Source organism: Rhinoraja longicauda, chromosome 35, assembly GCF_053455715.1.
Source record: "Rhinoraja longicauda isolate Sanriku21f chromosome 35, sRhiLon1.1, whole genome shotgun sequence".
NCBI lineage: Eukaryota > Metazoa > Chordata > Chondrichthyes > Rajiformes > Arhynchobatidae > Rhinoraja > Rhinoraja longicauda.
In genome coordinates, this window is record NC_135987.1 from 20,683,229 (window position 1) to 20,709,196 (window position 25,968).

Below are 25,968 nucleotides of genomic sequence, written 5' to 3' on the forward strand. Positions count from 1 at the left end.
GGCGCAGCATAACTACGGGTGCTGTCTGTGCAGAGTCTGTACATTCTCCCCGTGACCTGTGTGGGTTTTCTCCAGGTGCTTCAGTTTCCTCCCACAATCCAAAGACGTACAGGTTTGTAGCTTAATTGGCTTCAGTAAAAATTGTAAATTGCCCCTAGTGTGTAGGATAGTGCTGCTATACGGCGATCGGTGGGCCGAAGGGCCTGTTTCTGTGCTGTATCTCTTAACTAAACTAACCTAAACTTGGTCTCCAGCCAACCCAGGACATTCCCACAGTTCACTCTCCCCCTTCTCCTGAGGTTGAGGCTGGGGAATTGAAAGAGAAATACCAGAAATTCCAAAGATTTATTTTAGATCATTCTTCACATTAAAAAATCCCTGTAATAATCAGTCATCAGAGGGGCTTCAAGGAAGGAGGAACTTACGGCATTTTCTACCACAGGAAATAAAGTACAAGGCAAATTAATGGGACTAAAGGCTAACAACCGATGGCTTGCCACCTTGGTCTTAAATGAAATGCTGGCAGACTTGATGGGTGTTGCAATGTGCTGCCTCAGAGGATGGGAAAACTGCAAAAGTGTTTCTGCTTGTGTGCTGTTCATCGTTTGGACATTTACACTCGAGATCAAACCAATCAAAACAGTTGTACAGGGCCCTAGTGAGACCGCACCTGGAGTACTGCGTGCAGTTTTGGTCTCCAAATTTGAGGAAGGATATTCTTGCTATTGAGGACGTGCAGCGTAGGTTTACTAGGTTAATTCCTGGAATGGCGGGACTGTCATATGTTGAAAGACTGGAGCGACTAGGCTTGTATATACTGGAATTTAGAAGGATGAGAGGAGATCTTATCGAAACGTATAAGATTATTAAGGGGTTGGACACGTTAGAGGCAGGAAACATGTTCCCAATGTTGGGGGAGTCCAGAACAAGGGGCCACAGTTTAAGAATAAGGGGTAGGCCATTTAGAACTGAGATGAGGAAAAACTTTTTCAGTCAGAGAGTTGTGAATCTGTGGAATTCTCTGCCTCAGAAGGCAGTGGAGGCCAATTCTCTGAATGCACTCAAGAGAGAGCTGGATAGAGCCCTTAAGGATAGCGGAGTCAGGGGGTATGGGGAGAAGGCAGGAACGGGGTACTGATTGAGAATGATCAGCCATGATCACATTGAATGGCGGTGCTGGCTCGAAGGGCCGAATGGCCTCCTCCTGCACCTATTGTCTATTGTCTATTGTCTATAATTCTTTCTCCAATGCACCAAGGTTTAAGTGGGCGGCACAGTGGTGCAGCGGTAGAGTTGCTGCCTTACAGCTCCAGTGACCTGGGTTCGATTCCGACTACGGGTGCTGTCAATAGACAATAGACAATAGACAATAGGTGCAGGAGGAGGCCATTCAGCCCTTCGAGCCAGCACCGCCATTCAATGTGATCATGGCTGATCTGTGCAGAGTTTGTACATTCTCCCCGTGACCTGCGTGGGTTTTCTCCAGGTGCTTCAGTTTCTTCCCACAATCCAAAGACGTACAGGCTGATCATTCTCAATCAGTACCCCGTTCCTGCCTTCTCCCCATACCCCCTCTGCACAGAGTCGGTGCATTCTCCCTGTGATCGCACGGGTTCACTCCAGGTGCTCCGGTTTCCTCCCACATCCCAAAGACACACAGGTTTGCAGTTGGATTGGCCTCTGTAAATTGTCCCCAGTGTGTAGGATAGAACAAGTGGATAGAACCACTTCCAGCGTTATTCCCTTTGGTCCTCCAGCGTTTTCCATGCCCAAGTAATTTTCCGATTTTCTTGCAAGAATTTCTGTTGGATTTGCTTGGACCACCCTTTCAGGCAGCATATTCCCAACACAACATGCTGTGTTAAAAACAAGCTCTTCTCTTTCTCAATACTTTGGTCAGTCAACTTGAAACACCAAATTAATAAAACAAACTGGCTCACATGACGAATGCAAGGTTGAAAAGTGTGCCTTATATTTTTAAATAAATTTGTGGAAAAAAAACATGTGTTTTTAATCAATGCAACTTTTTTTTTCCTCCTGATTTTTCTATTCTTTAACTATTTCTATAATGGATTGCCCCTGAGTGAAACAGACTGAATGTTTGTTTTAATTGGACGTATTTGAACCTGATTTAAAATTCCACTCTTTTTTTGTGTGTCACCATCAAACCTTCTGGGGTAGATTGAGTATCAGTGACTCACATCTGTAAAGATGCCAAAGTTCCTTTCACAGATAAACATCACACCCTCTCTTGGCTTCATCAGAAGGCTGATGATTGGTTTGGAATTCTTCCCATGGTACATTCACCAATCCTGCACACAGACTCAGTATCTAGCCTCAATATACATGGGTTGTCTGCAACAGGTTTTGGCAATGGAAGCACCAAATCTAATGCTGAAGTGCATCAGATTTCTTATATTTTTGGAGGAAAAAACAACTTGGAAGAGGGATGGCTTTGGATTTGCTGTTGTCAAGAGTCAAGAGTGTTTTATTGTCAAATGTACCAACAATATAACTCACTGAGCCATGCAGCATGGAAACAGGCCTTTCAGCCCAACTAGACCATGCTGACCAAGATGCTCCCCTCATCCCACCTGCCCGCATTTATCCCATATCCCTCTCAATCTTTCAGAAGGTCATGTCATAAGGTGATAGGAGTAGAATTTGGCCATTCGGCCCATCGAGTCTACTCCGCCATTCAATCATGGTTCACCCGTGTACCTGTCCAAATGTCTTTTAAATCTTGTTATAGACACACATCCCTCAAATCAAGGAAACCTTGAGCTTTGCAATTGTCTTAATTGTTTGGCAACAACTCTGGCGTCGGTAGAGAGGACTTCAAATCAGCCGCTATTGTGCCTTTAATGGAGCTTCAAAAACAACCTGGCAAGATTGCTTTTTTTCTGTTTCTGGTATGCTTGCCCACATTGGTTGGGGTATTGAGTTTCAAAGTCAGGAAGTCATGTTGCAGCTTATCGGACTGTGGTGAGCCCACATTGTGTGAAGTTCTGGTCACCCCACTACAGGAAGGATGTGGAGACTTTGGAGAGGGTGCAGAAGAGGAGATCGGCCAGAACATTTTTGTGGCCGGTTCTCTTTGTGCTGAAACGTTGCCACTTAATCCAAACTCCAAGCTCCTTACTTTTTGATAGAAGTACCTTTTGCTTACCAGAACGCTGTCTGGTTTTGAGAGTATTAGCGATAAGGAGAGATTGGACAAACTTAGATTGCTTTTTTTCTGGAGCATTTGAGGCTGAGGGGAGATTTGATAGAAGTTAAAAAAATTATAAGAGGCATAGATAGAGCTCTTAAGGATAGCGGAGTCAGGGGGTATGGGGAGAAGGCAGGAACGGGGTACTGATTGAGAATGATCAGCCATGATCACATTGAATGGCGGTGCTGGCTTGAAGGGCCGAATGGCCTCCTCCTGCACCTATTGTCTATTGTCATAGCTATAGGGTAAGGTCTGAAGAAGGGTCTCGACCCAATACATCACCCATTCCTTCTCTCCAGAGATGCTGCCTGCCCCGCTGAGTTACTCCAGCATTTTGTGTCTATCTTCGGTGTAAACCAGCATCTGCAGTTCCTTCCGACATAGAAAGGGTGGACTGTCAGAATCTTTTTTTTCCCAGAATGGAATTGCCAAAGATTAGATTGGAAGTGAGAGGGGCAAAGTTTAAAGGAGCAAGTTTTTAACACGGAGAGGGTGCCTGGAATGTGCTGCCAGGGGTGGTGGTGGAAGCAGATATCATGGTGGTGTTTAAGAGGCTTTTAGATAGGCACACGGATATGCAGGGAATGGAGGGGTAGGGATCACGTGCGGGCAGGGGAGACCAGTTTAACCTTGCATGATGTCTGGCAAGGATGTTGTGAGCTGAACACTCTGTTGTACAGGTGCTCCTCAACTTACGATGGGGTTACATTCCGAGAAACCCATCGCAAACCGAACATATCGTAGGTCGAAATGCATTTAATACACGTGATCGCGTGGCCAATAGACAATACACAATAGGTGCAGGAGGAGGCCATTCGGCCCTTCGAGCCAGCACCGCCATTCAATGTGATCATGGCTGATCATTCTCAATCAGTACCCCGTTCCTGCCTTCTCCCCATACCCCCTGACTCCGCTATCCTTAAGAGCTCTATCCAGCTCTCTCTTGAGTGCATTCAGAGAATTGGCCTCCACTGCCTTCTGAGGCAGAGAATTCCACAGATTCACAACTCTCTGACTGAAAATGTTTTTCCTCATCTCAGTTCTAAATGGCCGACCCCTTATTCTTAAACTGTGGCCCCTTGTTCTGGACTCCCCCAACATTGGGAACATGTTTCCTGCCTCTAACGTGTCCAACCCCTTAATAATCTTATACGTTTCGATAAGATCCCCTCTCATCCTTCTGAAGCGAGTGGTGGGCTGCTGCTGTTTGTGCCATCGCCAAGTCAAAATATCGCAAGTCGAAACATCCCCATAAGCCAGGGAGCACCTGTACAATTCCACGCATTGGTCAGGAATTCAATTTAATTAAGGACTCTGACCACTTGTACAATCTTTAATCTCCTCAAACACAGCTCAACCATTTTCCACCTAAACATCTGATGTTTCAACAATGCTTCTTGAGATCGAGCAAGAAGCATTGAGACTGGCGATGCATTTGTAAACTGGATTAACCTAACAGAAAAGATTATTGAATTCACGTTAAATATTGTGAAGTGGTTCATGGTATCGATGCATTTTGTAAGAAACTGCCCACAAATCACTGAAAGGAAGAGAACAAGTAATTTTTTTTTTTAAAGCCCTCAAAATAGCTCGAGCAGAACAAAAAAGGGATTTAATCAGCGGCATGTATCACCATGGCAACAAAATTCAATCTGAGTGCTATGTGTTTAGATGTGGGCCTTCCAAGAATTGGAGGTGGATCGCAGCTGGGAGTACAAGGGCTTTTGATTTATAATAAAATAGAAAAATAGAATTGATTTGTCAGATAGAAGAAACAAATTCAGCAGAAGAAATCATAGAGATATGTACACAGATCTCCAGCACGCAGAAGGACCAGGAACACAAAATATATGTTATAAACTGCAGTGCCAATTATAATTCTGTGCAACGTTCTTGCCTCTAAAGCTCCATTTGACCGGTGTTGACTTTGGGACATGACACTCGTGTCTCCAAATTCTGATCTCCACACAAGGAACTGCAGATGCCGGCTTACAAAAAAAAGACACAAAATGCTGGAGTAACTCAGAGGGTCAGGCAGCATCTCTGGAGAATATGGATAGGTGATGTTTCAGATCGAGGACAGACACAAAATGCTGGAGTAACTCAGCGGGTCAGGCAGCATCTCCCTGGAGAAACGGAGTATCGATGTATCAGTCAAGACCCTTCTTCAGACCCAGGCTAGGGGAATCAAGAGTGAAAGATTATAGGTTTAAGGCAAGAGGGAAAAGATTTAAGATGATCCTGAAGGACAACTTTTCAACCCAGCGGGCCGAGCTGCTAAAGTAGTTTGCTGAGGCAGGTACTATAACAACATTTAAAGTCACTTGTCAGGTGGAGAGGAACGGTTTAGAGGGATATTGTCCAAATGCGGTCTATAAGAATAGAGGAGGAGATAAGACTTTTCTTTGCCTTCCATCACAGTGAGGGTGTGCCTGGAGGAATCACTGTGATGGTTGTCTGTGTTAAACAGTAATTGTGTGTCTTGTGCTCTTTATTGTTTATGACTGCATAGTAACGACAATTTCATTCAAATCTATTTTTGAATGACAATAAAAGCAATTTGAATTTGAATTTGAATAAAGGTACTAGCATAGATGGGCATTGTGGAAAGAATGGACAGGTGGTGTTTCAAGTTTTCAGTCTGAACCTAGTGTGTAGAAAAGAACAAGTGTATGGAGTGGGCACAAAATGCCGCAGTAACTCCACGGGATAGAAGGAATGGGTGACATTGTGATTCCCATTCGGCACGGACATGGTGGGCCAAAGGGCCTGTAACTCTAAACTAAACTAAACTAAAGCTGGCGATTTCTGGTTGCCACTAACCATCCTGCCTCGATCTCCTGGGGGCTCAGTGCACGTGACTGGGACCACGTTGGGAATGGATGTTTCTCCAGCTCCTACCTCCCATCTCCGGAGAGTGAAGCTCCATCTGCTGAGTTCTGGCTAAATTGCATTTTCAAAGCCTGAAAACAGTTCCCAACCAGCTTCCATTAAGTAGATCCTACTTGCACATGAGTGGGACAGAATCCCACCAGCATGGATCCAAACGCCACATAAGGTTTGGCTCTTAATATCTAAAGGGAAATCTTCTTGACAAGTTTATTTGAAGGCACGCCAATCGAATCCTGTGCTGCATGCAAGGAATGAGACAAATGTTTTACTGCTTCAACAACAAACCAACAGCAATTTCCACTAGCACCCTTAACGTAATAAAGATCGCAAAATGTTTCATTGGAGGATTATTAAAGGAAAAATGGCCCAATCTGATGAGGAGGTAACATGGTTGACAAGTAAAAGTCTTGTCAAGGAGATAAATTTCACCAGAATCTCCGAAAGGGAAGAACGAGAGCTGGGGTGGTTTAGGCTGGGCATTCTGAAACGTCGGGATCTGATGACTTTAGGTGTTGCACGGAGTGATGAAAACAGATGATCAGGAAGCTGGAAGTTTCTACGTGTCGAGATGTTGAAGAGTTGCAGGGAACGACAAACGCAGAGAGTGTCGCGAGTGTGGAGGGATTTGAAAGCAAGGGGGTGAATTTTGTAAATGGGTGTCTGATTTGTTCAGTTTAGAGACGTAGCATTGGAGATAAAGTCTCTCTCCTCCTCCTGCAGAGCAGGATTGTTATAGCCACCAGAGTGAGCAGACCAGTTTCTGTTCAATGTCTCATGAGAAAGATGGCAACTCAGAGGGCATGGAACTTCCTCTGTGCCACAATGGAATGGCAACTTATTTGTGTCCAGTTCTTTGGGATGGCACAAGAAGCTGTTGGCATGAAGCAGCAGGGAGAAATAGATGGCTCTCCTGTCAAAGGGAGCTTCCTCCTTGTTCAAATACTTACATGGTTTGGCACAAAAGTCACTTCCAGTGAACTTGAATATAGCAGTCAATCATTCTGCTGGGTGAACTGGAAACTTCTATAAACCAGATTTCTGAAAGGAGCCTTTGTAAGAGTTCTAAAGTCCTGGCATTTGTGTCCATTCTTCGTTTATCATCCGGCCAAATCTCAATTAAATTCCAGCTCAATCCGTTTTTCTGAGTTGAGTCCAATTCCTGAGTCCAATCACTTGCATCTGGGCCACTCCACAAGAAACCAAAGGTGCCATCATCTGTGCGGGTGAACGGAAAGATGCAAGGGTCTACCTCAGGCCATGTGGGCTTCCGTGAATCAGGAGCATAAATCTAAAAGTAGCAGAGAACTCTGGAGAGTGGTAAGAATGTGGAAACTCCCTCCCTTTGGAACTGGAGGAACAGCAAGTTATATTCCACTTGGGGATCTTCCAACCCATTGGGTCCATGCCAACTGTTATCAGGCAGAGCTGGTGGGTGGAAGATGATGGGTAACTTTGTCACCCATTAGAGTTGCTGTGGGGACATTGGGAGGATGTGTGACTGGCCTCATTGATAAGCCTCATTACCACAGAGGTCTCATGACAACAGCAGAGGTGGTCTTGGCACCATGATTGGCACAGGCACAGTGAGCTGAAGGGCCTGTTCCTGTGCTCTATTATCTACCAGCTTCCAGAAGTGTGTATTGGCTGCCCAATTGGAAAGTTATCCAGGCCCAAAGGCTTATCCTTGGAGCCCTGAAACAAATGACCTGAAAGAAGTGTCGAAAGTGTTCTTTTATTGGGATTACAGGTGAAAACGTGTTCTGAGGCGACAGAGCTTGAAATCAGATTCAATGTGAATTGATGGTTGGACAGCTAGAGAGATCCCTGGAGTCCAGAACTCTTGTCAAAACCTAATACCTTTTGTCCAAGTGCCAGAGGGGGCTTTTCATTGCCATTTAGGTTGTGGCTGATGACAAGCTGAGTGTTCCGTGGTGAAATTCTTGGTACTCTCACCGTACAAAGTTCAACAGGACTCTAGTCCCTATGAATATTTGAACTCTCACAAACTCAGGCTTTTCGCCAGTCAAGAAGAGGCAGCCCAAGCTATTAAGAGTCGAGAGTGGTGCAGTGGTAGAGCTGCTGCCCCACGGTGCCGGAGATCCGGGTTCGATCCTGACTGCAGGTGCTGTCTGTGTGGAGTTTGCATGTTCTCCGCTGACCACGTGGGTTTTCTCCAGGTGCTCCTGTTTCCTCCCACATCCCAAAGGCATGCAGGTTGGTAGGTTAATTGACCTAGTGTGTAAGATGTGAGAGTGGGATAACAGAACTCGTGTGTAGGAAAATAACTGCAGATGCTGGTACAAATCGAAGGTATCACAAAATGCTGGAGTAACTCAGCAGGTCAGGCAGCATCTAGGAGAGAGGGAATGGGTAATAGACAATAGACAATAGGTGCAGGAGGAGGCCATTCGGCCCTTCGAGCAGCACCGCCATTCAATGTGATCATGGCTGATCATTCTCAATCAGTACCCCGTTCCTGCCTTCTCCCCATACCCCCTGACTCCGCTATCCTTAAGAGCTCTATCCACCTCTCTCTTGAATGCATTCAGAGAATTGGCCTCCACTGCCTTCACTGAAGAAGGGTCTCGACCCAAAACATCACCCATTCCCTCTCTCCTAGATGCTGCCTGACCTGCTGAGTTACTCCAGCATTTTGTGATACCTTAGATCTAGTGTGAATGGGTGATTGTTGGAATGGATGGTGGGCTAAAGGGCCTGCTTCAACAAGGTATCTCTACACTGCAACAAAACAATGATTTTGTTCTTTGTGTAGATTAACAGGCCAGTCAATGCTAACTGAATGGGTGTGAGCTATCCAGTGAGATACATCACAGAAAAATACTGGGCGGCACGGTAGCGCAGCGGTAGAGTTGCTGCTTTACAGCGAATGCAGCGCCGGAGACTCAGGTTCGATCCTGACTACGGGTGCTGTACTGTAAGGAGTTTGTACGTTCTCCCCGTGACCTGTGTGGGTTTTCTCCGAGATCGTCGGTTTCCTCCCACACTCCAAAGACGTACAGGTTTGTAGGTTAATTGGCTGGGCAAATGTAAAAATTGTCCCTAGTGGGTGTAGGATAGTGTTAGTGTGCGGGGATCGCTGGGCGGCGCGGACTTGGTGGGCCGAAAAGGCCTGTTTCCGCGCTGTATATATATAATATGATATGATATGATATGATATGATCATTGCAGAAAATTTTATTTTATTGGAACAGTGGGATTGTATTAGCAAAGCTGAAACAAGTTTGGACAGAAGCATTTACCTGCCGTCGATCACTGACTGGTGGCAGCGTGGTGTTGATAAATGAGGATGAATAATTCTGCAGGAATCCTATAATAGCACAGTTGATTTGTCATTATTCCATTGGCTGGATCTCTGTGCGTTTGTTCAGATTTATGTACACCAGATGCCCTTGTTATCCTGCTACCCTGGAACCATGGGTACTGTTCCTTACACTGTGACTGCTTGTTGTTTTTACACCACCTTGGCATTCACACAATCTGATGTTTCTTCTTCCTCTCGACCCTCACCCATTTCTCCACCCTCCCCCCCTTCCCTCCCTCTCCCCCTCTCTCCTCTCCCACTCTCTCCTCTCCCACTCTCTCCTCCCCCTCTCTCCTCTCCCCCTCTCTCCTCTCCCCTTCTCTCTCTCCCTTCCTCTCCTCTTCTCTCCTCTCCCCCTCTCTCCTCTCCCCCACTCTCCTCTCCCCTTCTCTCTCCTCTCCCCCTCTCTCCTCTCCCCCTCTCTCCTCGCCCCTTCCCTCCTCTCCCCCTCTCTCCTCTCCCCTTCTCTCTCCCTTCCTCTCCTCCTCTCCTCTCCCCCTCTCTCCTCTCCCTTTTCTCCTCTTCCCCTCTCTCCTCTCCCCCTCTCTCCCTCTCCCCCTCTCTCCTCTCCCCCTCTCTCCTCTCCCCCACTCTCCTCTCCCCTTCTCTCTCCTCTCCCCCTCTCTCCTCTCCCCCACTCTCCTCTCCCCTTCTCTCTCCTCTCCCTTTTCTCCTCTCCCCCTCTCTCCTCTCCCCCTCTCTCCTCTCCCCCTCTCTCCTCTCCCCCTCTCTCCTCTCCCCCTCTCTCCTCTCCCCCTCTATCCTCTCCCCCTCTCTCCTCTCCCCCTCTCTCCTCTCCCCCTCTCTCCTCTCCCCTTCCCTCCTCTCCCCCTCTCTCCTCTCCCCTTCTCTCTCCCTTCCTCTCCTCCTCTCCTCTCCCCCTCTCTCCTCTCCCCCTCTCTCCTCTCCCCCTCTCTCCCTCTCCCCCTCTCTCCTCTCTTCCATTTTGTTTTACAGTCAGTGTATTCATCAGATTCTAGAGAGCGTGAACCACATTCATCAACATGACATTGTGCACAGAGACCTCAAGGTCAGTATTTGCGATCGCGGGCATCAGGATGAATCGGTCTCACAGTGTGGCCCTTGGCTGTTGCCTCTTGCCTCGTACTGTTAAGCACTAGCAAGTCCCAGTGCAGGTACTGCTCCAATGACCGGGAGCTGACGTTAACCTACCAGGGTACCTGTTCTGTACCCTGTCACCCATCTCTCCCTCTGATCTTGGATTGCACTGACAACTATCATGTTATGTGTTTTCTGATCCTTACATGCGCTTTACCATCATAGCAGCACCTGACCAAGAGCGAAGAGCTTGCTTTCCAGTCTCTTATTTAATTTGGGACATATCCCACACCTTTGAAATTAATTACTCCAAGATTCCGACCAATTTGCACTATCAGACTACAGTGCTGATGGTGTGGACGACAATTGATATGTTATTTGTTATGTATATTGTGGACTACATATTCTCTGCGATAATTAAGTTTGCTAGATTTACACGGCTGCAAAATGAATTATAACCAAGCTCCAAGCTCCATTACAATCAATTAACAAATTCTGAGATGCTTTCAAGTGCTGATACATGGATTAATGGTAGGGTAATTAAATATATACACAGCTACCTATTAATTCAAGTACACTGAATGACCCCTAATCCTAGTATTTTGTCGGACATGAGGTGCCTTCCGTCAGTTCTGTTTTTTGCTGTTTTTTGTAGAAGGTTTATCTTCCAGAGCACTGGCCAGCCCACACACGATGGACTGCGTTGGCACAGTGAGTTTGAGTTTAGTGTATGAGTTTAGAGATACAGCACGGAAACAGGCCCTATCGGCCCACCGGGTCCGCGCCGACCAGCGATCCCCGCACACTAACACTATCCTACACCCACTAGGGACAATTTCTACATTTACCAAGCCAATTAACCTACATACCTGCACGTCTTTGGAGTGTGGAAGGAAATCGAAGATCTCGGAGAAAACCCACGCAGGTCACGGGGAGAACGTACAAACTCCGTACAGTACAGCGCCCGTAGTCGGGATCGAACCAGGGTCTCCGGCGCTGCATTGGCTGTAAGGCAGCAATCAGCACAGCTGGTAGAGCTGCTGACCCACAGTACGAGAGACCCGGGTTGCCAGAGAACCCGGTTCGATCCCGATACCGGGTGCTGTCTGTGTGGTGTTTGCACGTTCTCCTGTGACTCTTTGTGGGTTCTCACCGGGCGCTCCGGTTTCTCCCACATCCCAAAGGCGTGCGGGTTTGTAGGATAATTGGCCCTCTGTTTATTGCCTCTAGTGGATGAGGAAGTGGATAAGATAGAACTAGTGTGAAGGGCTGATTGATGGTCGGCATGGACTCGGTGGGCCGACGAGCCTCTTTCCAAGTTGCATCTCGCAACCAAATTAAAGCTAAACCAGCACCTAAAGCACAGATCGCCCACTTCTCCATTTAGTGTCTGTGTTGGTGCACGTACAGGACGTAGCATAGTTGCCAACGAAACAATCCATGTGCTTCCAAGGTAGTTGCAAGCAGGCTGCATCAAACAAGATTACTTTCTTGGTTTAAATCTTCACATAAAAGGAGAATAGTGGCCCTTGCACCTGGGATCACTTGTCCAGAAGCCAATAAACTAAGCTGAGTTTAGAAGTATTGAACATGTCTCAAAGGGATTTTATTCAACTTACAAACCTGCACGTCTTTGGAGTGTGACATGGAACCGGAGCACCCGGAGAAAACCCATGCAGGTCAGGGGGGAACGTACAAACTCCGTACGGAGTATTGAACATGTCTCAAACACCACAGAGCTGTTGGCACAAACATATTTTGTCTACGCACAGAAGAAAAAAAGGAAAGGAATATAAAATTTCTAGAAACCCATTAGTTAACGGAGAACACTTCAAAGCACCTCAGTTATTTGTAGTTATAATTAGGTTATTTAGCTGGAAGATAGGAAATGAGTACATGGATGTGTGCGTCTGCTGTGCGTGATGCTGGAGCGTTCAATGTCATTGATGTCCTTTTGTGTCCCATCCCTTTCATCTTTTGAGGCCCAGTTGCTGTGAATCTTTAGGGACATTGGGAAAATTACTCTGCATATTATTACTACAGCACTCTTGGTCAAGAGGGATATAGAGTGTTTAGTTTAGTTTAGAGATACAGCGCGGAAACAGGCCCTTCGGCCCACCGGGTCCGTGCCGACCAGCGATCCCCGCACATTAACACTATCCTACGCACTCTAAGGACATTTTTTACATTTACCAAGCCAATTAACTTACATACCTGTACGTCTTTGGAGTGTGGGGGGGAAACTGAAGAAGATCTTGGAGAAAACCCACGCAGGTCACGGGGAGAACGTACAAACTCCGTACAGACAGCACCCGTAGTCGGGATGGAACCCGGGTCTCTGGCGCTGCATTCGCTGTAAGGCGGCAACTCTACCGCTGCGCCACCGTGCCGCAGTAATTGCAGCACGGAACTAGACCATTCGGCCCACCATATCCATGTCATTCTGATCATCCCATTTCCCATCTCTCTGCCTGCATTTATAATTCCTGAGCTAGTCTAAATAATTCTCAAAGGTCTCTGTGTCCACCACCCTCTCAGTTTAGTTTATTGTCACGTGTACAGACGTACAGTGAAAAGCTTTTGTTGCGTGCTGTCCAGTCGGCAGAACGACGAGCAGCATGTTCCAGATTCTCCCTGCGTGGACACAATTCATCCTCTTCCATTCACAATTTCCAAGCCCTTACCTTAAACTGGCCGGCACTTTGGCGCAGCGGTAGAGTTGCTGCCTCACAGCGCCAGAGACCTGGGTTCGATCCTGACTACGGGTGCTGTCCGTACGGAGTTTGTACGTTCTCCCCGTGACCTGCCTGGGTTTTCTCCGGGTGCTCCGGTTCCCTGCCACACTCCAAAGACGTACAGGTTTGTAAGTTTAATAAAATTCCTTATAATATTACTTTTCATATTGGAAGATATAGAAATGTATACATCACATTTAGGTGTCGGGTTGCCAACTTCCTTACTCCCAAATACAGGACAAGGTGACGTCACTGCAAGGCTTGCACATGCCTAATTGGCTTTGGTAAAATTGTGAAATGTAGATTGTCCCTGGTGTGTGTAAGAAGGTGTTAGTGTGCGGGGATCGCTGGTCAGCGAGGACTCTATGGGCCGAAGGGCCTGTTTCCGCGCTGCAACTCTAAAACTAAACTAAACTAAACATGTCTTCTTGTCATGGACACCCCAGCTCAGGAGAAAGGGTTCTCACTATCTGCTCCACCAACGCTCTTAACAGTTTGTGTGCCTCAGTCAGGATCCCTTCTCAGCTTCCTACACTTCTAAGAAAGCAAACCCAGCCTATCCAGTATCTCACAGAAAAAAACTCTCCAACCCACACTCCATGCCGGTGAATTTCCTCAGCACCCTCTTCCACGTGTACCAAACCCGCCCCTGCGATCCGGAATTCACAAAATTAGTGCAAGCATATTGGGACTGGTGGCATCTACGTAAGGTTGCCAACTATCCCGTATTAGCCGGGACATCCCGTATTTTGGGCTAAATTAGTTTGTCCTGCAAGGGACCGCCCTTGACCCGTATTAGTAGGGTTGCCAACTTCCTCGCTCCCAAATACGGGACAAAGGGTGACGTCACCGCACCGCGCCCCACGTGACCTCACCCAGCCAGCGGCCACATGCTCCCGCTCTCCACCAATGGCGGAACAAGATAGACCACTCGACCCTAAAAACCGTAGTAGGTCACGGCGCCATTTTAGTAGGCAGAAACTTGCAGAAACATTTTAAAAGAAAAGTAACAAAAAACTGTGAATTGATAGATGAGATATATTCTGCATTTTAATGGTATCATCACACATACTGTTCCCCCAAAACACTGATTACACTGCGAGAGGCAGAGCGAACGGCAGGTTTGCCTACTAAAATGGCAGACGTTACACTCCTTTGCGAACCACACTTCAGTATAGGCGATTTCAATGGAGTGGTCCATCTTGTTCTTCTAGTATCTTTGATATTTCTAACCTTCAAAGAAATAGCTCTCATTCCTGGGCAAATGGGAAGTCGTGACTGAGCTGTGACCTGAAGCCTTGAGGTGGAGATAGACACAAAAAGCTGGAGTAACTCAGTGGGACAGGCAGCATCTCTGGAGAAGAGGAATAGGTGACGGTTTGGGTCGAGACCCTTCTTCAGACTGGGAGTCAGGGGAGAGGGAAACTAGAGATATGGACGGGTAAGGTGTGAAAACAACAGATCAAAGCAGGCGAGGCGATGATCAAGGAATTGTAGCATGATTCATTGTTAGCTGAGGTGAAGGTGACAACCAGGCATTCAAACAGTAGCATTAATCAGGAGGACAGTGAAACTAGTCGGAGAACTGGGATGGGGGAGGGGGGGAGAGCAAGGGTTACTTGAAGTTAGAGAAATCAATATGCATACCACTGGGGTGTAAACTGCTAGGTTCAACCAAAGCAATCTACACTGCCTATTTGCTGTTTCAGAGGATAAGCTTTGAGCAAGCCTGCATGTGTATTTGATTCATTGACTAAGATTTACAGTGTAAGAAAATAACTGCAGATGCTGGTACAAATCAAAGGTATTTGATAGAAAGAAGGGTCTCGACCCGAAATGTCACCCATTTCTTCTCTCCTGAGATGCTGCCAGACCTGCTGAGTTACTCCAGCATTTTGTGAATAAATACCCAAGATTTACAGTGTGATAGTTTGCAGTGAACCACAATTTCCCTACATGAGGTCAGATGATTACAAGCCGTGCACGAAATCAGGACGGCAAACTTTGCTTGCTGATGGTAACAAGGTCTGAGGTGTTAGAAGCTGAGATCAAGTCAAGTCAAATTTATTTGTCACATACACATACTCGATGTGCAGTGAAATGAAAGTGGCAATGCCTGCGGGTTGTGCACAAATAGAATTACAGTTACAGCATATAAATAAAGTTAATAAGTTACTAAACATAGCACAAAAAGTGTCGACAAAAATTTAGTCTCTGGGGTTATAAAAGTTGACAGTCCTGATGGCCTGTGGGAAGAAGCTCCGTCTCATCCTCTCCGTTTTCACAGCGTGACAGCGGAGGCGTTTGCCTGATCGTAGCATCTGGAACAGTCCGTTACTGGGGTGGCAGGGGTCCCTCATGATCTTGCTTGCTCTGGATCTGCACCTCCTGATGTATAGGTCCTGCAGGGGGACGAGTGTAGTTCCCATGGTGCGTTCCGCCGAACGCACTACGCTCTGCAGGGCCTTCCTGTCCTGGGCAGAGCTGTTCCCAAACCAGACTGTAATGTTGCCGGACAGGATGCTCTCTACAGCCCCAGAGTAGAAGCAATGAAGGATCCTCAGCGACACTCTGAATTTCCTCAGTTGTCTAAGGTGGTAAAGGCGCTGCTTAGCCTTACCCACCAGTGCGGCAATGTGCGTTGCCCACGTCAGATCCTCTGCGATGCGGACTCCCAAGTATTTGAAACTGCTCACCCTATCCACAATAGACCCATTTATCTCGAGTGGCGTGTACGTCCTTGGATGTTTAGCCCTTCTGAAGTCCACAATCAGCTCCTTTGTTTTAGTGACATTCAAGAGGAGGCTATTGTCCTGACACCAGAGTGCCAGATCAGCCACCTCCTCCCGGTAGGCCTTCTCATCGTTGTTGGAGATCCGGCCCACCACCACAGTGTCATCAGCAAACTTGATGATGGAGTTTGAGCTGAACCTGGCCCCACAGTCATGTGTGTACAGGGAGTACAGTAGGGGGCTAAGGACGCAGCCCTGGGGGGATCCTATGTTCAGGGTGAGGGAGCTAGATGTATGTTCCCCCATCCTGACCACTTGGGACCTGGCAGTGAGAAAGTCCAGGACCCAGGCACGCAGAGGGGTGCTAAGCCCCAGTTCCAGCAGCTTCTCAACCAGTCTGCTGGGGACTATTGTGTTGAATGCTGAACTAAAGTCAATGAACAGCATCCTCACATAGCCCCCCTGGCTGTCCAGATGAGAGAGAGCGGTGTGTAGAACCTGGGAGACCGCATCATCCGTGGACCTGTTCGGACGGTATGCGAACTGTAGTGGGTCCATGTTGCGAGGAAGGAGGGCGCAGATGTGCTTCTTGACTAGCCTCTCAAAGCATTTCATGACAACCGAGGTGAGGGCCACCGGTCGGTAGTCATTTAAACACGCTGGAGAGGATTGATAGGATCTTGATTAGTACGGGTGTCAGGGGTTATGGGGAGAAGGCAGGAGAATGGGGTTGAGAGGGAAAGATACGATTGAATGGCAGAGTAGACTTGATGGGCCGAATAGTCTAAGTCTGCTCCTAGAACCTGTGAACTGATAAAGGAAAGTTACTGAGTGACAATCACTTACAGTTCCTACATTGTGTGTTGTTTGCTTTGTCATTGTTGCTTTGTCATTGTTCACCTCTCTGATTGCTCCCACTAATCATGTTGGTTTCTCACTCCCAAAGCCAGAGAACTTGCTGCTTGCAAGTAAATGTAAAAATGCAGCTGTGAAGCTGGCTGACTTTGGACTGGCTATCGAAGTGCAAGGAGACCAGCAGGCATGGTTTGGTAAGTCCCTGAATTACTTTGTGATTTCTTACAACAGTATGTGAGACTGATCGGGGCACGTTTCAAGGTTATTGTGTCAGGGTGCTGATCCAACCCATCACTTTTATTGGGTCGATTGAGCCTGCAGATTATTAAGTCCATTAAAAGATCCCAATTTACTGAATGGTCAATAAAGCACAGGATGGGTTGTACACTCACGAGTCCAGCAAAGATCTAAGGTCAGAAAATGAGCAAGTAAATCACCATCTGAAGGCTTCATTTAGCGGGAGGCACAGTTCAGAGTCGTTGGGCTTTTACCGCGAGGATCCAGCAGCGCACTAACTCCAGGCATGGGCATTCTGTTCTTCTTTCTGACGAGATGCTTTGATGTGCGATTAACCGCAGAAGAGTCAAGGTTATTTCATTGTTGTACGTACGGACAATGGAACAATGAAATTCTGCGGCTTACAGGCCCATAAATGCAATAACACACAGATAAATATATAATAATTCAATAACACAGCAAATCAATAATTGTGGTACTAGGTAACCATAATATGGAAAAACCTATAGAGAAACCAAAGACACAGACTATAGTAGATCGTAGTTAGTGTTATTGAGTCATTGAGTTATACAGCATGCCAACAGCATCTTCAATGCCACTATCGTATCTGTCTCCACACCAACCCTTGCAGTGCGTTCTAGGCCCCTACTATTCTCTGTGTAAAAAAAAAGCTCCACACATCTGCATGAAACTTTCCTCCTCTCACCTGATAGCAATGCTCCACTGTTTAAGAAACAGCTGGGCAGGTACACGGATAGGACGGGTTTGGAGGGAAATGGACCAAGCACAGGCAAGTGGGACTAGGGTAGCTGGGGCATTGTTGGCCGGTGTGGGCGAGTTGGGCCGAAGGGCTGTTTCCACACTGTATGACTCTATGACTCTATGACAATGCCCTCTCGTGCTGGGCATTTCCACCGTGGGGAAAAAGGTTCTGACTGTCTACCCTATCTGTGTCGGTCACGATTTTATATACTTCTATCAAGTCTCCTCGCAACCTCCGGTGTTCCAGAGAAAACGATCCAAGTGTGTCCAACCTCTCCCTGTAGCTGACACCCTCTAATCCAGGCAGCGTTCCGGTAAACCACCTCCACACCCTCACCAAAGTTCCAAATTGTTCCTGTATGGGACAACCAGGACTGCGTACAATACTCACAATGTGGACTAACCAAAGTCCTCCAGCGCTGCATCATGACTTCATGACTCTTATATTCAATGCCCCTAGCAATGAAGGCAAGCGTTCCCTAAGCCTTCTTAACCACCCTATCTACTTGTCCTCCACCTTTAGTTACCTATGAGCCTGGACTCCAAGATCCCTCTGCACATCAACGCTGTTAAAGGTCTTGCCATTAACTGTATACTTAGGGTTGCCAACTATCTCACCGCCAAATACGGGACAAGGTGACGTCACCGCCCCGCGCCCCACGTGACCTCACCCAGCCAGCGGCCACGTGCTCCCGCTCCACCAATGGCGGCCGCCCGGGCCGGGAGGCAGGTTGCTATGCAACCTCCGTCAGGCGAACACACTCCGCGGGCCGCTGTAGGCCGGGACAACGTAGGCCAACGGAGTGTGTTCGGGGAGCGGGGCCGTGTGCTACGCAACCTCAATTAGGCGAACACACTTGGCCCCGCTCCCCGAACACACTCCGTTAGCCTACACTGTCCCGGCCTACCGCGGGCCAAATACGGGACAAGGGCGGTCCTGTACGGGACAAACCAATTTAGCCCAAAATGAGGGATGTCCCGGCTAATACCGGACAGTTGGCAACCCTGTGTATACTCTCCCCTTTCATTCAACCTCCCAGTGTGCCACACCTCTCTCTTGCTCGCGCTAAACTCCATCTGCCGTTTCTCTGCCCATTTCTGCAGCTGACCTATATCCCACTACGGGCTTCTGACACCCTTCCTCACTGTCTGCAACTCCTCCAATGTTGGTGTCGTCAGCAAACTTACTAACCAGCCCATCTACATTTACGCCCAGGTCATTTATATATATCACAACTGCAGAGGTCTGAGTGCAGATCCCTGGGGAAGTTCACTGGTCACTGATCTCCAGTCAGAATATCTACTATCCCCTGCAACCTTCTGTCTTCTATGAATAAGCCATTTCTGAATGTGTAAGACCAAGTCTCCGTGAATCCGTACATCTCCATCTTCCAGATCAGCCTACCATGAGTGACCTTATCAAAAGCCTCACTAAAATCCATCTGGACAACATCCACCCCCCTTCCTTCATCAACCTCCTTCATCTCCTTAATTATCTGCTGTAGTGCATAATCAAAGTATACACAGTAATGTATAGAAAATGTTAAGAGTAATATGGGCAAAAAGTGGGCAGGTGGGACGCGAGTAGATGGGGCATGTTGGTGGGCATGGGCAAGTTGGGCTGAAGGGTCTGTTTCCATGCTGTTTCCATGACGATGACTCTAAACTTCTGCCCATCCAGTTCTCAATGTCAGGCCAGCAGTCCATCCAGTCAGAGGCAGTGGAAGGGTCAAGGGAATGATGTGCGGTCGATGTACTGATGATAACATTAAAGATGATATTCTTAGGAGCAGGCCGCTTGAAACAGTTGCCTGATTTATTGATCTGCAAACTCTGAAGCTACCTGATGATTGCAAATCCAATTACCCCACCAGTCAACTGCAAAGGTCATCCCAACAGACGTGAGACTGGGTCAGAGAGCTCAGCCTCTGATCAAGAGTAAACACAATTGTGCTGTCAGCTATAGCCAGCCGTTTGATTAAGGATGAAACACTATTGAGCCGTAACCTTTTCCCGTGAGCTCTGTTGGGGGCAATGATCTCTGTTCTAATGAAGCTTTAGTTGTGGGCACTTCTGCCCCATCACTGCTGTGGGCATTGCAGTCGGCTACTACCAGTGCTATGGTGGCAATAGACAATAGGTGCAGGAGGAGGCCATTCGGCCCTTCGAGCCAGCACCGCCATTCAATGTGATCATGGCTGATCATTCTCAATCGGTACCCCGTTCCTGCCTTCTCCCCATACCCCCTAACTCCGCTATCCTTAATGGTTCAATGAAAGCTCCCTCAGTCCAGTGGTCTGAAGTGTTGATTGCAAGGCACCTCACCCTAATCCCAACGCCCAAGATGGGCCATGTGTGTAGGAAGGAACTGCAAGATAAACACAAAATGTTGGAGTAACTCAGCGGGACAGGCAGCATCGCTGGAGAGAAGGAACGGGTGACGTTTCGGGTCGAGACCCTTCGTCAGACTGGGCAATTTGTCGGGAAGAAATAAGAGTCAGGAAACTAAGAATCAGGACGTCACGATGCAGAACTTTACGTGGCAGTGTGGGTGTCAAAGGTTACGGGGAGAAGCCGGGAGAATGGGGTTGAGAGGGAAAGATAGATCAGCCATGATTGAATGAGGCAGTAGACCCAATGGGCCGAATGGCCTAATTCTGTTCCGACGACTGATGAAATTATGAACTGTATAGGACTTTGGTTAGGCTGCAGTTGGAATATTGTGTGCATGCTCACATTGCAGGCATGATGTGTAGGCTTTGGAAGGGATGCAGAGGAGGCTTGCCAGATTGCTGCCAGCTGTAGGTGGTATTAGCTACAAGAACAGTTTGGACAAACTTGGATTGCTTTGTTTGGAACGTTGGAGGCTGAGGGGAGACCTGACAGACATGTATAAACTTGCATGAGGCATAGATAGGATAGACAGGCAGAACTATTCTTTACCAATCTGCTTGTAACTCCAGATCAGCCGTTGACACTTTCTTTTCCGCCCTATAAAAATAATGTGGCGCAGCGGTAGAGTTGCTGACTTACAGCGCCAGAGACCCAGGTTCGATCCTGACTATGGGTGCTGTCTGTACGGAGTTTGTACGTTCTCCCCGTGACCTGCGTGGGTTTTCTCAGAGATCTCCGGTTTCCTCCCGCACTCCAAAGACGTGCAGGTTTGTAGGTTAATTGGCTTGGTTTAATCGTAGATTGTCCCTAGTGTGTGTCGGATAGTGTTAGTGTAAGGGGATGGCTGGTCAGCATGGACTCGGTGGGCTGAAGGGCCTGTTTCCGCGATGTATCTCTAAACTAAACTAAACTAAGATATCAGTCTGAAGAAGGGTCTCGATATGAAACGTCACCCATTCCTTCTCTCCAGAGATGCCGCTGAGTTACTCCAACTTTTTGTGTCTTCCTTAAACTAAGATATTGTCAGGAATCATGTGAATGCGTGGTTGAATCATTTCAGACCAGACCTGTACAGTCATCTGTTGTAGTCTATCCTTGGTCCAAATCCAGCTGTGTTGGCCAACATCTGTGTGTCTCACAGCAATGGCATTCACTCTGAATGCCCCGTTAAGCTTTTGGAACACAAGATAATTATTTTAACAGGTTTGCAAGCAATGTGGAGGAGATAAGTGCTACTTAAGTAAATTGAAAGCATAAACTCGCACCCCGTAGCGGGTTGACTCAGCAACCTGTAAACTGCTATACTGCACTCGATCTTCTAGTTAAAGATTCAGCGTGTAGGAAATAAAGAAGCTTGCTTCGTCCCCAGGTGTCACACCTGCTCCACTGTTGTACAGTACATTGGGCAATCAAATTACTCCCAATTAGTCAGTTGTCACCGAAGATAGACACAGAGAGCTGGAGTAACTCAGCGGGTCAGGCAGCATCTCTGGAGAACATGGATAGGTGACGTTTCACAGATTGCTGGAGTAACTCAGCGGGTCAGTCAGCACCTGTGGAGAACATGGATAGGTGACGTTTCACAGAGTGCTGGAGTAACTCAGCAGGTCAGGCAGCATCTGTGGAGAACATGGATAGGTGACGTTTCAACTAACATCACGCCGCCCCTCCCTCTCCCCCACCATCTGTTGTTTATGATCCTGCCGTGTTTACAAAGACTGTAATGTTCTTCTGCAACTCTACGCTGCAGAGTAACTCAGTGCTTGAAATGCTTGTGACTTGTGATAAGCCACCAGACGAATATAGGTCTTTCCGATCAGTTTAATTAAATTGATTTAAACTAGTCATCAGGTAAACATTTAGTTTAAAACGTCCAATGTATGCAATGAGGTAGGTTGGAAGTGTGGGACTACACCCTAGCTGGTGGGATAACCCTTTGGAAGCCTGATAACAGCAGGGAAGTAGCTTCTACTGAATCTGGTGGTTTGGGCCTTCAGGCTTTTGCAACCTCCTGAAGTGAGCAGGGAAAAGAGGGAATGATTATGTCTTCTACAGTTGTACAGGGCCCTAGTGAGACTGCATCTGGAGTACTGTGTGCAGTTGTACAGGGCCCTAGTGAGACCGCACCTGGAGTACTGTGTGCAGTTGTACAGGGCCCTAGTGAGACCGCACCTGGAGTACTGTGTGCAGTTGTACAGGGCCCTAGTGAGACCGCACCTGGAGTACTGTGTGCAGTAGTACAGGGCCCTAGTGAGACCGCATCTGGAGTACTGTGTGCAGTAGTACAGGGCCCTAGTGAGACCGCACCTGGAGTACTGTGTGCAGTAGTACAGGGCCCTAGTGAGACCGCACCTGGAGTACTGTGTGCAGTTTTGGTCTCCAAATTTGAGGAAGGATATTCTTGCTATTGAGGGCGTGCAGCGTAGGTTTACTAGGTTAATTCCCGGAATGGCGGGACTGTCATATGTTGAAAGACTGGAGCGGCCAGGCTTGTATAAACTGGAATTTAGAAGGATGAGAGGGGATCTTATCGAAACGTATAAGATTATTAGGGGGTTGGACACGTTAGAGGCAGGAAACATGTTCCCAATGTTGGGGGAGTCCAGAACCAGGGGCCACAGTTTAAGAGTAAGGGGTAGGCCATTTAGAACGGAGATGAGGAAAAACTTTTTCAGTCAGAGAGTTGTAAATCTGTGGAATTCTCTGCCTCAGAAGGCAGTGGGGGCCAATTCTCTGAATGCATGCAAGAGAGAGCTAGATAGAGCTCTTAATGATAGCGGAGTCAGGGGGTATGGGGAGAAGGCAGGAACGGGGTACTGATTGAGAATGTTCAGCCATGATCATATTGAATGGTGGTGCCTGCTCAAAGGGCCGAATGGCCTACTCCTGCACCTATTGTCTATTGACCAGAAACGTCACCCATACCTTCCCTCCAGAGATGCTGCCTGTCCCGCTGAGTTACTCCAGCATTTTGTGTCTATCTCTGATTATGTCAGCTGCTTCCCAAGGCAGCGTGAGGTGTAGAAGGTGTCAATGGTGTGGAGATTCTGCAGTGTGATGGACCGAGCTATATCCACAACCATTACTACATCCATTACTTGCCGTCTAATGCACAGATCTTCCCAAACCAAAGTGTATCTGCAGAGAAGGTGAGAGAAGTTGGAGATAATGTTAAAGTAGTGAAATTAAGGAGCAATCACCAGGTATTCTTTAGGTCTAGATTTATTATTGTCATGTGTACCGAGGTACAGTGAAAAGCTTTGTTTTGCATGCTATCCAAACAGAGCAGATAATACTATACATAAATACAATCAAGTCAAACTCAAGTATAACAGGTAGAGCAAAGGGGAAGATATAGAGTGCAGAACATAGTTCTCAGCCTTGTAGTGCACCAGCTCCAGGGTACAGAATTCTCACACAAGGCTGAGTATTTGTAATAGATTCTAGGACAAAGCACCAATGTGATGGATGGATGAGTCTGAAGAAGGGTCTCGACCCGAAACGTCACCCATTCCTTCTCTGCAGAGATGCTGCCTGTCCCGCTGAGTTACTCCAGAATTCTGTGTCTATCTTTGATTTACACCTGCACTTCTTACCTACCAACCTGATGGTGTTTACTGAGCTGTTTTATTGGTTGCTGTTACTCTATGCATAGATGCATAGCAATGGGTGAGCGATTGCCCTTATTTCCAACTTTGATCGTGTTAAACATATTGCATTTATTGATGGCGTTAGCTTGAAATGGATCATTAGAGCGGAGATAAAGGGCTTGGTGCAAAGCACTGAATGCTCAATGCTGTATAGCAAATTGTGTATTCCTGGGATTTATTGATTAAATTAGTGTTTCACTTTAATCTGCCCCCTTTGTTACTGAATTTACAGCATGGAGGTAGGCCTTCAGCCTAACTTTAGATATTCATTCATGGAGTTGTGAATGCGCATGGTAATACCAACATTTTATTCTTGATGCCTGAACTAAAACAGTTAGCAGTCAATGCTCCAGGCATTCAAAATATAAAAATATGGAACTGCAGATGCTGCTTTATACGTAGCCACAGTCAACTGGCATTCCATGAACAGAGTGAGCCTCTCGGCATACCTGATATCTTGAGGAGATCACACGGCCTCCTAATACAGAGCGGGGTCATCCGATTTAAGGCAGCGCCTCCTAAAGATCCTTTCGATGGTGGGGAGGGGGTTCCCTTTGTACAAAGTCCTCTTCAGAGGTTGCTGTAAAACCTACTCCCAACACACTTCAGAGAGTGCTTAACACCCCTCAAAACAAAAGCAAAATTAAAATGATCTACCAGGGCGTCACGGTGGCGCAGCGATAGAGCTACTGCCTTACCGCTGCAGGGACCCGTGTTTGATCCTCACTACGGGTGCTGTCTGTACGGAGTTTGCACGTTCTCCCCTTGACCGCATGTGCTTTCTCCGAGATCATTGGTTTTCTCCCACACTCCAAAGACGTACATGTTTGTAGGTTAATTGGCTTGGTATAAAAGTAAATTGTCCCTCGTGTGTGTGTGTGTGTGTGTGTGTGTGTGTGTGTGTGTGTGTGTGTGTGTGTGTGTGTGTGTGTGTGTGTGTGTGTGTGTGTGTGTGTAGGATAGTGTTAATGTGCGGGGATCACTGGTCGGTGCAGACTCAGTGGATCGGCCTGTTACCGCACTGTATCTCTAAACTACAAGCACCCCTTATTCTTTCACCTTTTTTTTCTTTCCAAGGACTTTATTCAATAATTGCATTTTACAGTGTACCAGAAGGTACAAAAATGTTCAATAGTCACATTGCATCAGGCGAAGGTATTTATTCACAAAATGCTGGAGTAACTCAGCAGGTCAGGCAGCATCTCACGAGAGAAGGAATGGGAGACTGAAGAAGGGTCTTGACCCGAAATGTCACCCATTCCATCTCTCCTGAGATGCTGCCTGACCTGCTGAGTTACCCCAGCATTTTGTGAATAAATACCTTCGATTTGTACCAGCATCTGCAGTTATTTTCTTACATTGTAGCAGGCAATAATTATAATACAATAGTGGCATTTTTCTCTACAATGCTCTCGACCCCCCCCCCCCCCTCCCCTTGGCGACCGGCGTTCACGGAAGGCCTCCAGAGTCCCCGTGGACACCGCGTGGACACCGCGTGGACACCGTGTGGACACCGTGTGGACACCGTGTGGACACCGCGTGGACACCGCGTGGACACCGTGTGGACACCGCGTGTTTCCTCTCCTGGGACACGCGGGCACGGACATAGGCCCGGAAGAGGGGCAGGCAGCCGACTCTGGTGTGACCATCGACCGCCCACTGCCTGGACCTGTATTCTTTCACCTTGTGTCGCCTGGTTACTGCCTGCCCTGTCAGGATCGCCCTCTATCCTCCATCTTGCTCCACTGTTGACTTTTGTTGGCTTGTCTTCCTCTTTAAAGTTAGAAAAAATTAAGAAAGGCAGCACAGTGCCGCAGCGGTAGAGCTGCCGCCTCATATCGCCAGAGACGTGGGTTCGACCCCAACCTCGGGTACTGTCTCTGTGGAGCTTGCACGCTCTCCCTATGACCAAGGGCGTTTCCTCTAGGTGCTCCGGTTTCCACATCCTAATGACATATGGATTTGTAGGTTAATTGGTCTCTGTAAATTGCCCCCAGAGGGTAGCGAGTGGATGAGAAAATAGGATAACATAGAACTAGTGTGAACGGGTAATCGTTGGTCAGCGTGGACGCAGTGGGCTGAAGGGCCTGTTTCCATGCTGTATCGCTAAACTAAA

At 47.5% G+C, this 25,968-nt stretch overlaps 1 protein-coding gene across 6 annotated transcripts in view; it reads left to right on the plus strand.

Moving 5' to 3' along the window:
• Positions 1-25,968, plus strand: part of camk2g2 (calcium/calmodulin-dependent protein kinase (CaM kinase) II gamma 2) — a 298,181-nt gene that overhangs the window by 181,634 nt on the left and 90,579 nt on the right. For all 6 annotated transcript variants that reach the window (XM_078428653.1, XM_078428654.1, XM_078428656.1 and 3 more), the window contains exons 6-7: positions 10,386-10,458; positions 16,901-17,003. In XM_078428653.1, coding sequence (XP_078284779.1) covers positions 10,386-10,458; positions 16,901-17,003 — 176 coding nt within the window. The remainder of the gene's footprint in view (positions 1-10,385; positions 10,459-16,900; positions 17,004-25,968) is intronic.